We start from the raw sequence: 12910 nt of genomic DNA, 5'->3' as shown, positions 1-12910 counted from the left end.
CAAATAAGATACTGTAACTTCTCATGATTTTTCCCAGCCAGCCCTCTGGGAGTGATAATGCTGATACAGAATTGAAAATGTTGATCCCAAAGAAACTTTAACAATCTCACATCATACATTGTTTTTCATGCCAATTTGCATGCCCAAGTAATCCTCCAGTGGAATGGGATACTTAACAAAGGAAAGCAGGGACTGCTGGCACAGTTATCACAGTAAACTACAGCAAAGCCAACCAGCCACGTTTTCGATGCCACCACAGTAACCCAAAGGGAAAGGTTGTCACAGTGGATCTGTGGGCCATTTGTGGTCAGCCTTGGGTGAGAGACAATGAAGCACAGGGCCTGGTGAGGCTGGAACACGTAACTACAGTGCTGGACACTGTTCAAACACATAACCACAGCGCTGGACACTGCTCCTTGCTGTAATGTGACAATGATTGCTAAAGCAAATCTTGTGCTCACAGCAAAGAGGTTTTACCAAACACTTAGCAACAAAGAAATAAATAAAAAGCAAATGCTACTGTATCTGGTAATTTCTGAATAAATGTCTTGATTTAAAATTCCCAATACCATCTAGAGCAGTGGTTCTCAACCAGGGGCAATTTGGCCTACAAGGGGACATTGGACAAAGTCTGGAGTCTAGACAGAAACACAGCTGACTGCCACATCTGGGGAGGGGGTGCTACTGGCACCTGGTGGGTAGAGGCCAGAGATGCTGCTAAACATCCCACAATGCCCAGCACAGCCACTCCCTGCCCGGATCCCTAGCAGAGAATGATCCAGCCCAAGTGTCGGTAGTGCTGAGGTCAGAAGCCTGCAGATGGAGCTGTGCTGAAGGCTTCCACAGGCTGCCAGGCTTCCCCTTCCTTCGCAGAGAGTGTGTGCTGTGAGAACCTGATGCTTTGTTTCTTTACTCAAAATTGCTGACGAGTGGTGAAGACTGGGGGTTTGCTTCACATTTGTAACTTCACATTTTACTAATCAAGCTACTAAGGAGGCAAGAAAAAATTTAAAAACCACCTTTCACTGAAAGTTATTTTCTAAAACAAGATACATTATATCATCAACAGAACACTCAGGCAAGCTCCCTATCTGTTATTATTGGACAAATAAATACTTCCATTTTTTAAAAAAGTAGGCAAAGGCAAAAAAATAAACAAAACAAAAAAAAACCCCAACCCCAAAACAAAACAAAACAAACCAAACCCCTATGATTTTAAACATGCACTGTCCTAAGAGGAAGGCTTTCTGCAAGCAACTAAAGCCGTTTCTTTGTGTGTGGTGGAGGGAGAGGCTTTGCGGTTAATGCTTCAGGTTTTCACTGCTGAAGTTTCCTTTGATGTGTTGCTTCTTAACACTTGGAGTTTTTACACTCTAGGGCCATGACTGTGCTTTTTTTTGGAAAGGTGGCCTCCCTGGAGCCCCCACGTTCTTCTATGGCCAGAGGCAACCAGGACAGCTGTGAGAACAATGTCCCAGCTGAGCCTGGACCTGGCAAGGCCCAGGGACACCCAGTTCCCTGCTCCTGGGCCACACGTTCCTATTGGTCTCCACGATCCTCAGCTTGTCTCCTCCTGGACCCCGCAGCAGGGCTGGCAGTGCTGGGGAGCAGCGAGGGCAGGGAGGCCAAGGAGCCTGTGGCCCTGCTCAACGCTGGCCTGTGCCCGCACAGGCAGATGGTTTACATGGGATGGTCTACATAGACAGTCTACACAGGACGGTCTACACAGACTATCTACACAGGCCGGTCTACAGAGACAGTCTACACAGACAGTCTACACAGGACAGTCTACACAGGAGAATGCCCAGAAATTGGCTATCCTCAGCTATTCCAACACAGTGAGGAGGGCAAGGGAGAGTGCAGGCAGTTGGGGAGCCGGGGGCAGCCATCCAGGGGTGCCTGGAAGTGGGATGAGCATGGGCACTTCTTCTTCTGGAGAAGTTTTTGAAACTAAAAACGAAAATGAACTGTGGTGAGTTGAGAAGGAGAGGTGGCTAGACCCAGATGCGAGAGGAGTGGTGGCCTGCACAAATGGACACCGTGCAGCCACACACTAGCCCAAAGGGTGTTTGAAAAGTTGCAAGAACTTAGAATGACACACATTCTGAAGCCAATGCTCACTCCAAAGAGGTATGGCAGGGTAAGCATCTGGATATTGAACGGAGGCAAATCTCATTTAGAGTCAGCCACTCCCACAGCTCCGCAGAGGGAGCCACATTCTCACCAGACAAAAAATCAGACACCATGAAGATGCACTAAGAATTTGCTTTTCAATAAAAGCAGGTCTCCATAACTCCACACACAAGTCCACACTGTGACGAGCCGCAAAGGCAGCACAGGTGGGCGGAGCGCCACATGCACCGCACTCTGGAGAAGCTGTGGGCGAAGAGGTCCGTGCAATTCTTCCGCCGCCTCCCTTTCATTCACTTCATTAACTGGTTGATGACCAACATGCATTTATATGCTGCTGTTTTAATTTTTTTAAATAAAAATACTACATAAAGGAAATACAAAAGCAAGAAAAATAATTTAAAAATCTGGATGAAATGTTAACTGTATGGAGTGGTGCGTATGATCACATACACAGCAGATGAATCCGAGACTTACCGAACCTTTCTCCATCACTCTGTTGAGCATGACCACACCCCTGCTTTTCTGTTCCCACACCATCTCCCAAAAGTGACCGCATGTGTTAGGCAAAGGGCCCTGCAAAGACACAATAACACAACATGTGACATCTGAAACATAACACGCCAGAGTGTGAGCTCACCTTCTGCAGTCAGCTAATGATAGCGCCCTCAGTCCGCACAGCTGAGGCCCAGTGGTGGCTGAGGCTGGGACAGAGACCCACCTCCCTCTGCCTGGTGGGCAGTAACGGCAGCTCCATTGTCTACCAGGCAGCCAAAGGCCGTTTCCGCATCTCAGTTCAGGGCTGGCCAACCAAGGACAGAAAAATGCCGATTCTGCTTTCTGGCTCAGGCAGGCCAGCTAAGGGCCTCCACTGAGATTCGTCCCCAAGGCCCTTGGGCTATGGGACAAAACTCCTTGGTGCAGATGAGAGGCGGTGTGGGGGCGTGACCAACCACAACACTCCTCTCAGTTCCAATCAGGTCATCTCGTGACCTTGGGCAAGTCACTTCATCGCTCCCTGCTCAGTTTCCCCATCGCTTACTTGACTAATAATAGTACCTATTCACAGAGCTGTGAAAATGAAGTACATCCATTTATATAAAGTACTTAGCACAGTCCCTAGAATGCAGTAAACACACAATGAAATGTCAGCGACTATTCCTACCAACAGCAATGAGGACCCTGACGGCAGACAGCCTCCCTCCTTGGCCCAACAAACTTAGGAGATGTAGAAACACAAATGGTCATTGAGGTGGCCCAAAGGGAACAGAGTCACTGGGGCATGAGGGTGTCTGCGGAGCAGCTGGCCCATTTCACTCCAGCTCACCTGGCAACGGGCACAGATGTTTACTGGACACAGGGTATGAATGCCTTGAGTTTGTCTCAATTATTAGCAGTGGCTGGAAGAGACATCGCCTATTACCTCCACACCAGAAGCTGTCATGTCCTCATGTCCTTGGCCAGCATCACTTCTCATGGTTTCCATTCTCATCTATTTTCAACTAAGCTCCTTTTTTTTTTTTTTTTTGAGACAGAGTCTCGCTCTGTCACCCAGGCTGAAGTGCAGTGCCGCAATCCTGGCTCACTGCAACCTCTGCCTCCCGGGTTCAAACGATTCTCCTGTCTCAGTCTCCTGAGTAGCTGGGATTACAGGTGCACACCACCACACCCGGCTAATTTCTGTATTTTTAGTAGAGACGGGGTTTTACCACGTTGGCCAGGCCGGCCTCGAACTCCTGACCCAAGTGATCCGCCTGCCTCAGCCTCCCAAAGTGCTGGATTACAGGTGTGAGCGACCACGCCCGGCCCATAAGCTCCTTATTCTTAAAATCTTCTCCCTTTAAGTCCCATCACACTTGGCTCAACCATGCTAAGCCCTCAGTGTCCTCTCACTTTCTTTCCTGAGCTCATCTTGAACTTACTGCCTGAACAAGACAAGTCAGCACTCCCTGTGCTGAAGGGACTTAGAGAAAAGCCACATTTAACTCTTCCCTCCCCAGTGAACAGAAAAACAGCTCCTGGCAGCCAGAAAGCCCGTGGCACATGGCTGACGACCCGGGCCTTGCATTCTCCACCCTGGCATGAAGACTCCAGTCACTGCAGCTCTCCACTACTCCCTTCATGTCTTCCCTAACTCCCAGCACCACCCTGGTTTAGAATGGTCTGAAGGATCACAATCCCCTAAGATCTGCAAGGACACACACCACACTTAGCTGACACTGCACGGGGAAGGTGAAAGAGGGCCCCTTGGACATTATTCTTTGCTCTTCTATACTTCCGACTTTTAAAAAATGAGAAGAGAGACTTGTATTATTACATAATGAACAACACTGGAAAAAAAAAATGGGAAGGGTGTTCTTGGTTTGGGCACTAGGAAAATGTTTCAGTCATAGCGTCCAGAGGTGATACTTTGGGGTCGGGCTGCCTCGACTCCCTTAGTAAATCCCCAGGGCAAAGGGAAACTGTGTAAACAGTTTCTCGACATCCCCAGTGCCACCTCACAAACCAGACAGAGCTTCCCATGTCCCAAGGAAGTGCTAGGATGCGGGGTAGGCAGGACAGCAGCACAAGTGTACATGGTCATTTGCTAATGCAACACTTGACATGATACACCCAATAACAGGTATTTAAAGGGCTTCCTGACTCCACACCAGAGTTGAAGGGCTGAAATCAGGAAGCAGGAAATTCAACTTCTCCAAAAAGCAAAGTCCCCAGGAAGTCACTTTTGCCTCAACCTCATCCCCAGACCTCTCCCTCCTTATCAAACCCCTCCCCCATAAGCCTCCCCTAAATACCCCAGCGATGCTGGGAGGACCAGGAGCTCAGGGCCTGGTAAAGGCCTGCCCTGTATTCATGCACCAAGAACTTACTCAATGGCCCCATAGGACTGAATACAGCTGGGCTGATGCTCTACATCCCAGATGACGAGAGGCATCTGGGCTGATTTTGGTCATAAATGGGGAGCAACTGGGACAAGACAAAAAGGCAGTGCAGAAAGGCCTCAGCCTCAGTTGAACGCACTCTGATCTAGCTCCTTGCTCAAAGCAGCCTTTCTTCATACAGCATTCTGGCTTCCCCAGAATTTTAATGTCCAAATTATTAAGCAAAATTACAATGTTCGAAATCACCCTATGGCCTAAAGCCATATAAGACTAAAAGCTGACATGGAATGAGAAAACAAAAATTATGATGAAAAACAAAACAAGAAACCCAGTCTTTTTAGACCAACTTACAGGTAACAAGTTAAGACTTGAGAAGATTAATTAAAAAGCAACTCTTTTTATCCTCTTTCCCAGATACCCTTTTGGTTACAAGCCACTGAGTGTTTTACAAGAGGCTCAATCATTAAACCACTTTCAGGATTTTGTTTCCATAAAGATGCCAAAAGCCAACAGAAATTTTAAGTCATTTTTCATGCTTGTTCACATGATCTAATGATGCCTTTCTTCTGGGCCAAAGAATGAGAACCATCGTGAGCTACTCTGAATGGCTCTGGACAGAGATTCCTGGTCTACTGCTAACGTTCTCAGATTTGCCATCACAAGTGCTTGACGCTCTACGACAAATACTTCTGGAAGCAACACAGGTACAGACCCTCCTCCAGCCATGACTGCTGCCTCTGCCAACAGACCACAGGCAACTCTGGCGTTTTAATGTTGTTTTTTGTAAGCTCTCATTTCCAGCAATGTCATCTTATGCTTCCCAGAAAAGATGAGCGTTCCTTACAACCAAACTGAACCTTTGAAGGAAGATTTTCTTCCTTCCCTGTTGCTTTTTGGTTTGCTGAAAACCTGACCTTCTAAAGGATGTGGCAGATTTTATTTGAGGTGTGGATAACAGCACTCTCAAACTCTTCAATTGACATTAAAACAAAAATTCAGACAATCTGCTTACCTGGGTAAGGATGTAACTCCTTTGGGCTTCTTCCATTTTTATCAAACTAGCGTTGATATAGTCGTTATCTTCTTGATGTAATTTAATCCGACTATGGTCAACTGAAAGGCAAACCAGAACTCAGAGGTTAAACCGGGAAAAGCTGAATGTGTCCATGCAAGTGCACACCCTACAGAAAAGCAAAGGTGAGTTGGTGGCATTAGGGGCATTCACACTGGCTGAAGCCCTGTTTTAGTTGAGATTAGTCATCAGTATGGGGTGACTGGGATTTTCTGAAAGGGTTTTCGGAAGTGTTTGAAACTTCACACTACGAAGCAATAGCGGTAAGCCATATTACAATATGGATCATGTAGTATCTGGGAAATCTGTTCTCAGGTCATATCTTGTTGTGATACTTATTACTCTCCCCTCAAACCTTCCAGGACCAGAGGAGGGCATCAAAAGATCTGTTCTCTGATGTGTAACTTTTGTGTTTTTTTTTTTTGAGTCAGAGTCTCGCTCTGTCACCCAGTCTGGAGTGCAGTGGTACATTCTCAGCTCACGGCAGCCTCCATCTCCCGGGTTCAAGTGATTCTCCTGCCTCAGTCTCCCGAGTAGCTGGGATTACAGGCACAGGCCACCACGCCCACCTAATTTTTGTATTTTTAGTAGAGATGGGGTCTCACCATGTTGGTCAGGGTGGTCTCGAACTCCTGGCCTCAAGTGATCCACCCACCTCTGCCTCCCAAAGTGCTGGGATTTCAAGTGTGAGCCACCCATGCCTGGCTGACATAAACTTTTAGAGAGAAAAACTATGGTGGCTTCAATCTTTAAAAGGGAACAAAATCCACCAAAATTCCACCTAGTCCCTACGGCTGTTGCTAGTACGATGAGCTACAGTAGATAGGGTTTAAGATCGAACTTCAACCTAACCTCTGTCCAGTAGTTTGAAGATTAAATGACCTAAGTACACAGCAGCATGAAGTCATACCTTGACCTTTATACAAGGTTTTTGTTTAAGTTCAAGTACAATGAACTTCAATGATTCTAAATTTTTAAAATTCAGAGCATATCACAAAGACATTTGAAAGAGAATTTAAACCCAAACACTGAAAGTATATTAAATGTACCTTTTAGTTTTTAGAAATAAACTCTCATTTGGAAGTTCTACCCCAGATCACTAAAAGAAAAAAGCCACTTTTTTTCTTGTATCATTTGTTTGTCACAAAAGCAGTAGCTCCCTGAGGGCCACGTTCCTTATCCTGTTAGTAGAGCTAATAAGAGCAGGTGGGGACCTTTATTTCTGGCACAGCACAAGGGACAATAAACTCAGGTGACCACCCACAAATAGTACCTTCTCCCTGCGTCCAAAGGGGAAAGGAGACATGAATGGGGATAAGTGTGGTCTGGAGCTTTTTGTTCTAAAGAAGGATTCTAAAGAGAGATGTCTTTGAAAACTAGCCACCATCTGGAATACTGTTTCTCATTATGGAGGCTTAGTATAAATAAAGATACTTGGATAATTTTTAAGTGGATCATAGAGATAAAAGACCTCAAAAAATTATGTAATGGTATTGGTGAGTTACGTGAGTGGGTTCAAACAGCACTGGGTGACTCTGGGCAAACAACTCACCTCAGAGCCTTGGTTTTTTTTAACTTGCTAAACAGCAGGTGACAAGAGGATTGTGGGAAGAGTCAATGAGCTGAGGTGTATACAGAGCCTCGTTCAGCAAGTGCCTGTAACTGTGGACTGCTGTCATCACCAGCAGCACCGTGAGCTGGGCAGCAGGTGACCTTCTACCTTGACTCATTCTTCCCCATAAACTTCACAGCAAATGACTGTTTCTACTGGAGGATAGGAGTAGGGGAGAAAGATGTGAAGAGTGGGATTGGGAGTGAAAAAGCTGGAGAATTGTTTCCCTGGAAGAATTTTTTTTTTTTTTTCTGGGGGGGGGGGGGGGGCTAGTCAAGTAAAGCAGTGGGGACGGAGAAGGAACAAAGAAATCTGTAACTGGTTGTGATCATATAGTTGTAAACACTACTGTACTTGGACCAGCCCCTGGAAGAATATTTTAAATAGTTTTTTTTCTCTGTAAAACTGATTCATAAAACCATTTAGATAAGAAACGTTAAAAAATGTAGCAAAGGAATATTAAAGACAAGATTATTCCCTAATTAGAGCAAGTACAGCAAAAACTAGAGACCCAGGGTATTCTGGCACCACGTGAAAGAGGTGAACGGTGATGGTTCTGTCGCGTTCTGATCAGCGGTCTGGAGGTTTCTGGCAGGACTTCACAGCAGAATCACCAAGGTTTTTTCTTTTTGTTTTTAAACAAATATCAATGAGGTGCCTCAGCTGAGACGAGCTAAATCAAGAGTACCTTGCATTGGCGCCAATCATGTCACCTGATGACCTAGAAGTGCACTTCAGATGTTGGTGACAACCATCCCCACCACTGACAACATTTACTGAGCACTTACGTCTGCGTGAGGTACTGGGCACTGGGCTAAGCGGTTTATGTTACTTCATCTTCACATACTCCTATGAGAGAGAACAACCTGCCCAAAGACACTCAGCTCTAAGTGGCAGAGCTGACACACAAAACCAGGCAGGGAACCATCGTGGCAAGCCAAGAGGCACACGTTCTACACCAAGTCTAAGTCCATTTTTAGACCCCTTCCAGGAATCTGGGCGCCACCTAAGTCAGATCAGGATGCACTGCTAACCCTACTGGCAGAGAACAATGACAGCCACCACTCCCAGCCATGGGCACAGGACCTGCAGGAAGTGCTCACTGGAGGAATGACTGGATAATCTTCTGCATCCCTGGCAGAGCATACTACCATGGAGACACTGGCAGCTATGACCCCTCACTGCCTGACAATGTCTAAAGACCTGGAGGGGGGTCAAAACAGCCTCTGTGGCCTAGAGGAGATGGCGCAGTTCACGTCCTGTACTTATTCCAGTTTTCCTTGCTTTATGCAAATCCTAACATGTTAAGTTATTTACTTTTCAGCTACCAGCAGACTGACAGCCAATCACTCAGAAGGCGGACAGGACTGCCACAGGCCAGCAGGCACACTGACAATCCTAGGAAGAACTAACAGCAGGAAAGAGGGGGAAGAATGACGAGGTTGGCAGGGGTGGAGGCGGTGGGGACTCCAAGCAGAGCTGCCTTGCATATTCAGTGCAGGGGACAACAGTGCCCACCCCGAAGGCCTGTGTGGGGCTTCATTACAGCTGAACAGTGCTTGTGCTCTAATGACACTGCTGCTGAGTCATCCAGAAAAGCTTTTATTATGCCTGCTACCCTCTGCTTCAGCTGGTAGGAAAATGATTCATCACAAAAACAGTCAAAGCTAAAAAAAAGTGCTTTGAACTTCACTGAATTTTCCAGAAACTGAAACCTCAGTCCTTCTATAATGGTGGAAAAATGAGCCATTACTATAAGTCTCTAATGCCTTTACTATAGGAAACAATCGAGTCACAAACCTCTGCTACATTGATTTATTATTATATTTATTATTATACCAAACCCCAAGGAGAAAGGAGTCTTGACTAAAAGGGCCTGCAGCAGAGGAAGAGCAAGACTGGTACCGGCCACGTGGATACTTACAGGGACTGACGTCTCTGTACCTATTTCGGTTTTTGTTCTTAGGAAGCTTGGCAACTCTACATGGGAAGTCACTGGCTTCGTGTCGGATATCCTACAAAAAAGAATAAAGACATTTAACTGACTGCCAGGCACTGAGGAAGACTCAGCAAAGAAACAGACATCAAAGAGAGCTGGACAGTATGGGAAACGCAAGGTGATAATTCAGAGGTATGTATCAGGTCATGGGGGAAAACCGAGGAAGAATGAGCACAGGCCTGGGGTGGGAGGCAGTGATGTGGGGCAGAAAGATGAGAAAGACGAGGAAGAGGGCAGAGAGACAGACGGGAGGACAATTCACTCTGGAACACTCCGCACAGCAAAGGCATGGGGGCTGGAGATAGCATCTCATGCCAGGAACAGTGAGTGGGCAGTAGGAGGTACGACAGACGGCTGGAGGACACGGTGGGTAGCCCAGATCGTGGAGAGCCTTGAATGCCAGGCCTGGGAGTTCCAACTGCAATTTCTATAAAGCTATGATTATTAAAAATAGATAAAATGTACTTTTTTATGCCAACAAACTATCCAACCGCTTTCCTAGGAGGTGGTAAACAAATCCTATCACCCGTTTCAATGGAAGACTACCCCATGGCTCCTGATCACACCTAAAATTCCACTATAATCACATTAAACAATCTTTTAGGCCGGGCACGGTGGCTCAAGCCTGTAATCCCAGCACTTTGGGAGGCCGAGACGGGCGGATCACGAGGTCAGAAGATCGAGACCATCCTGGCTAATACGGTGAAACCCCGTCTCTACTAAAAAATACAAAAAACTAGCCGGGCGAGGTGGCGGGCGCCTGTAGTCCCAGCTACTTGGGAGGCTGAGGCAGGAGAATGGCGTGAACCTGGGAGGCGGAGCTTGCAGTGAGCTGAGATCCGGCCACTGCACTCCAGCCTGGGCGACAGAGCAAGACTCCGTCTCAAAAAAAAAAAAAAAAATCTTTTATTTGTATTTGTTATATTATTTAAAAAAAATACACAAAACAACGTGAATGTACTTACTGCCACTAAACTGTGTACCTAAAAATGGCTAAAATGGAACACTTTATGTTTTATATATTTTAACCATAATTTAAAAAAGACACCGTCCCCCAAGGTGGGAATAGGAAAGCAGACAACAGCAATAGAATTCTTGAAGCTGGAAATCAGGCTGATTAGTGGTTGGCAGTTGTGAGAAAGCAAAACTACAAGTGAACAGTAAGAAAGCCAGACTGCCCGAGATTTTCACTCCAGATTCCTCCAAAGGCTCTGGCTGTGCTCCCAGTCAGGAAGGAGGAGTGGGATTCCCCGCAGGGGACAAAGGTAGAGCCATCTGGGAAGACCTGGATTGCCATCTCATTCCCCAAGCTCCTTCCAGGCTCCTCAGACTTCTGCAGAAATCTAAAGACATACTTTCTGGAAAAGTGTAAACCAGGAGGTCTATGAACTGCAGCAAGACTGCTGGCACAGTGGGAGATGTGAGCGCCCCACCAAAACTGGGGTACGCGCGGCCATGCACAAGCCCAACACCAGGAACTCGAGTCCTTTTCCCCAAGAGACACTCACACTGCTGAGAGCTAGACCCTTCTCCTCCAAGGAGGAGGCAGAGCATCTCTAGATAATCTGACCAGGCAAAAGGCACAACCAAAAGATATCCTCAGAGTGCACAACTGGCAGCCTCCCTAGAGGCCCTGTGGCTAGCGCAGTGTTGACAGGCCCCTTACACCTGCTCAAGACTCTCACAGTCCAATAAGCCCTTACTCTCCACCACATGCAGATACCACTGATGACCAGATATAACAGGAAAGTCTCTAACAAAAAAACAAAAAACAAAAACCAGAAAAAAAAAACAACAACCCTTAGAGGAAACAAACTGCAGAGAATAGAAAGATTTAAATATATACTAATATACTCAGAAAGAAAAGTCATCTTGCATCTATGTATTAAGAACAGAATGTTATATAAAATAAAGATGTCTCTCGAAACTTAAAAACAAGATAGCGGGCCGGGCGCGGAGGCTCACGCCTGTAATCCCAGCACTCTGGGAGGCCGAGACGGGTGGAGGTCAGCAGATCGAGACCATCCTGGCTAACACGGTGAAACCCCGTCTCTACTAAAAAATACAAAAAACTAGCCAGGCGAGATGGCTGGCACCTGCAGTCCCAGCTACTCGGGAGGCTGAGGCAGGAGAATGGCGTGAACCTGGGAGGCGGAGCTTGCAGTGAGCTGAGATCTGGCCACTGCACTCCAGCCTGGGCGACAGAGCGAGACTCCGTCTCAAAAAAAACAAAAACAAAAACAAAAAACAAGATAGCAAAAATGACAAGCCCAATTGAAGAATCAAATATAAGTAGAAGAAATCCCCCTGCCCAAGAAAGTAAAGTCAAGAAAAAAAATAGAAAATTAGCAAACAAAAAAATACAAGGAAAGAAAACATCAAAAAGTAATTCAAGAAAACCTCCCCGACCCATCCAGTACTCTGCATAATGATAAAAACAGACCCATTCTAAGGCACAGTAATTGCAGTCCCAGAATTCTGCAGACAGAGAGAATGTTCTGTACATTTCTGGGAAGAAAAAACAGTTCACTTTCAAAGGATGATGTGATTAGCATAGCTTCAGACTTTGCAAGAACACTGAAAGCTGGCCAGCAATGAAGCAATGCCTTCAAGATTCTAAGAACAATGATTTCCACCTGGAATTCTATACCTAGCCCAACAGACATGAAATGAGAAGGGACAACAAAAACATTCCAAGGTGGGTGGATCGCCTGAGGTAGGAGTTCAAGACCAGCCTGGCCAACATAGTGAAATCCCGTCTCTATTAAAAATACAAAAAATTAGCTGGGCGTGGTGGCGGGTGCCTGGAATCCCAGCTACTCGGGAGGCTGAGGCAGGAGAATCACTTGAACCCAGGAGGCAGAGGCTGCAGTGAGCCGAGATGGTGCCACCGCACTCCAGCCTGGACAGCAAGAGCAAAACTATGTCTCAACAACAACAAAACAAAAATTCCCTGACGTGTAAGGTCTCAATACCTTTATCATCCATGCTCCCCTTTTCTCAGTAATCACTGGAGCATCTTTTCCACCTGAGTGATTAAATAAACTAAGAAAGAGAAAGATATAGGATACATGGGGGTTGGGGGAGAAAGACTCAAGAGTGAAGACAAAGGAAATTTCTGCAAAAACTGGAGGGAGAGACAGCACGGTGACAACTACATGACAGACACAGGAAGTGAGCAGGCTGGATTGAAGGAGTATGACTCAAGAGATAGC

The 12910-nt window shown here is 46.3% G+C and overlaps 1 protein-coding gene across 2 annotated transcripts in view; it reads right to left on the bottom strand.

Moving 5' to 3' along the window:
* PTPN1 (protein tyrosine phosphatase non-receptor type 1) overlaps window positions 1-12910 on the bottom strand; it is a 74936-nt gene that overhangs the window by 13208 nt on the left and 48818 nt on the right. For both annotated transcript variants that reach the window (XM_023184170.1, XM_023184169.3), the window contains 3 exons: window positions 9621-9711; window positions 6025-6125; window positions 2608-2706 (listed from right to left, as the gene is read on the bottom strand). In XM_023184170.1, coding sequence (XP_023039938.1) covers window positions 2608-2706; window positions 6025-6125; window positions 9621-9711 — 291 coding nt within the window. The remainder of the gene's footprint in view (window positions 1-2607; window positions 2707-6024; window positions 6126-9620; window positions 9712-12910) is intronic.

The sequence above is a fragment of the Piliocolobus tephrosceles genome, chromosome 20 (genome assembly GCF_002776525.5).
Source record: "Piliocolobus tephrosceles isolate RC106 chromosome 20, ASM277652v3, whole genome shotgun sequence".
In the NCBI taxonomy this organism is placed as follows: domain Eukaryota; kingdom Metazoa; phylum Chordata; class Mammalia; order Primates; family Cercopithecidae; genus Piliocolobus; species Piliocolobus tephrosceles.
This window is presented reverse-complemented; position numbering and strand designations above follow the sequence as displayed.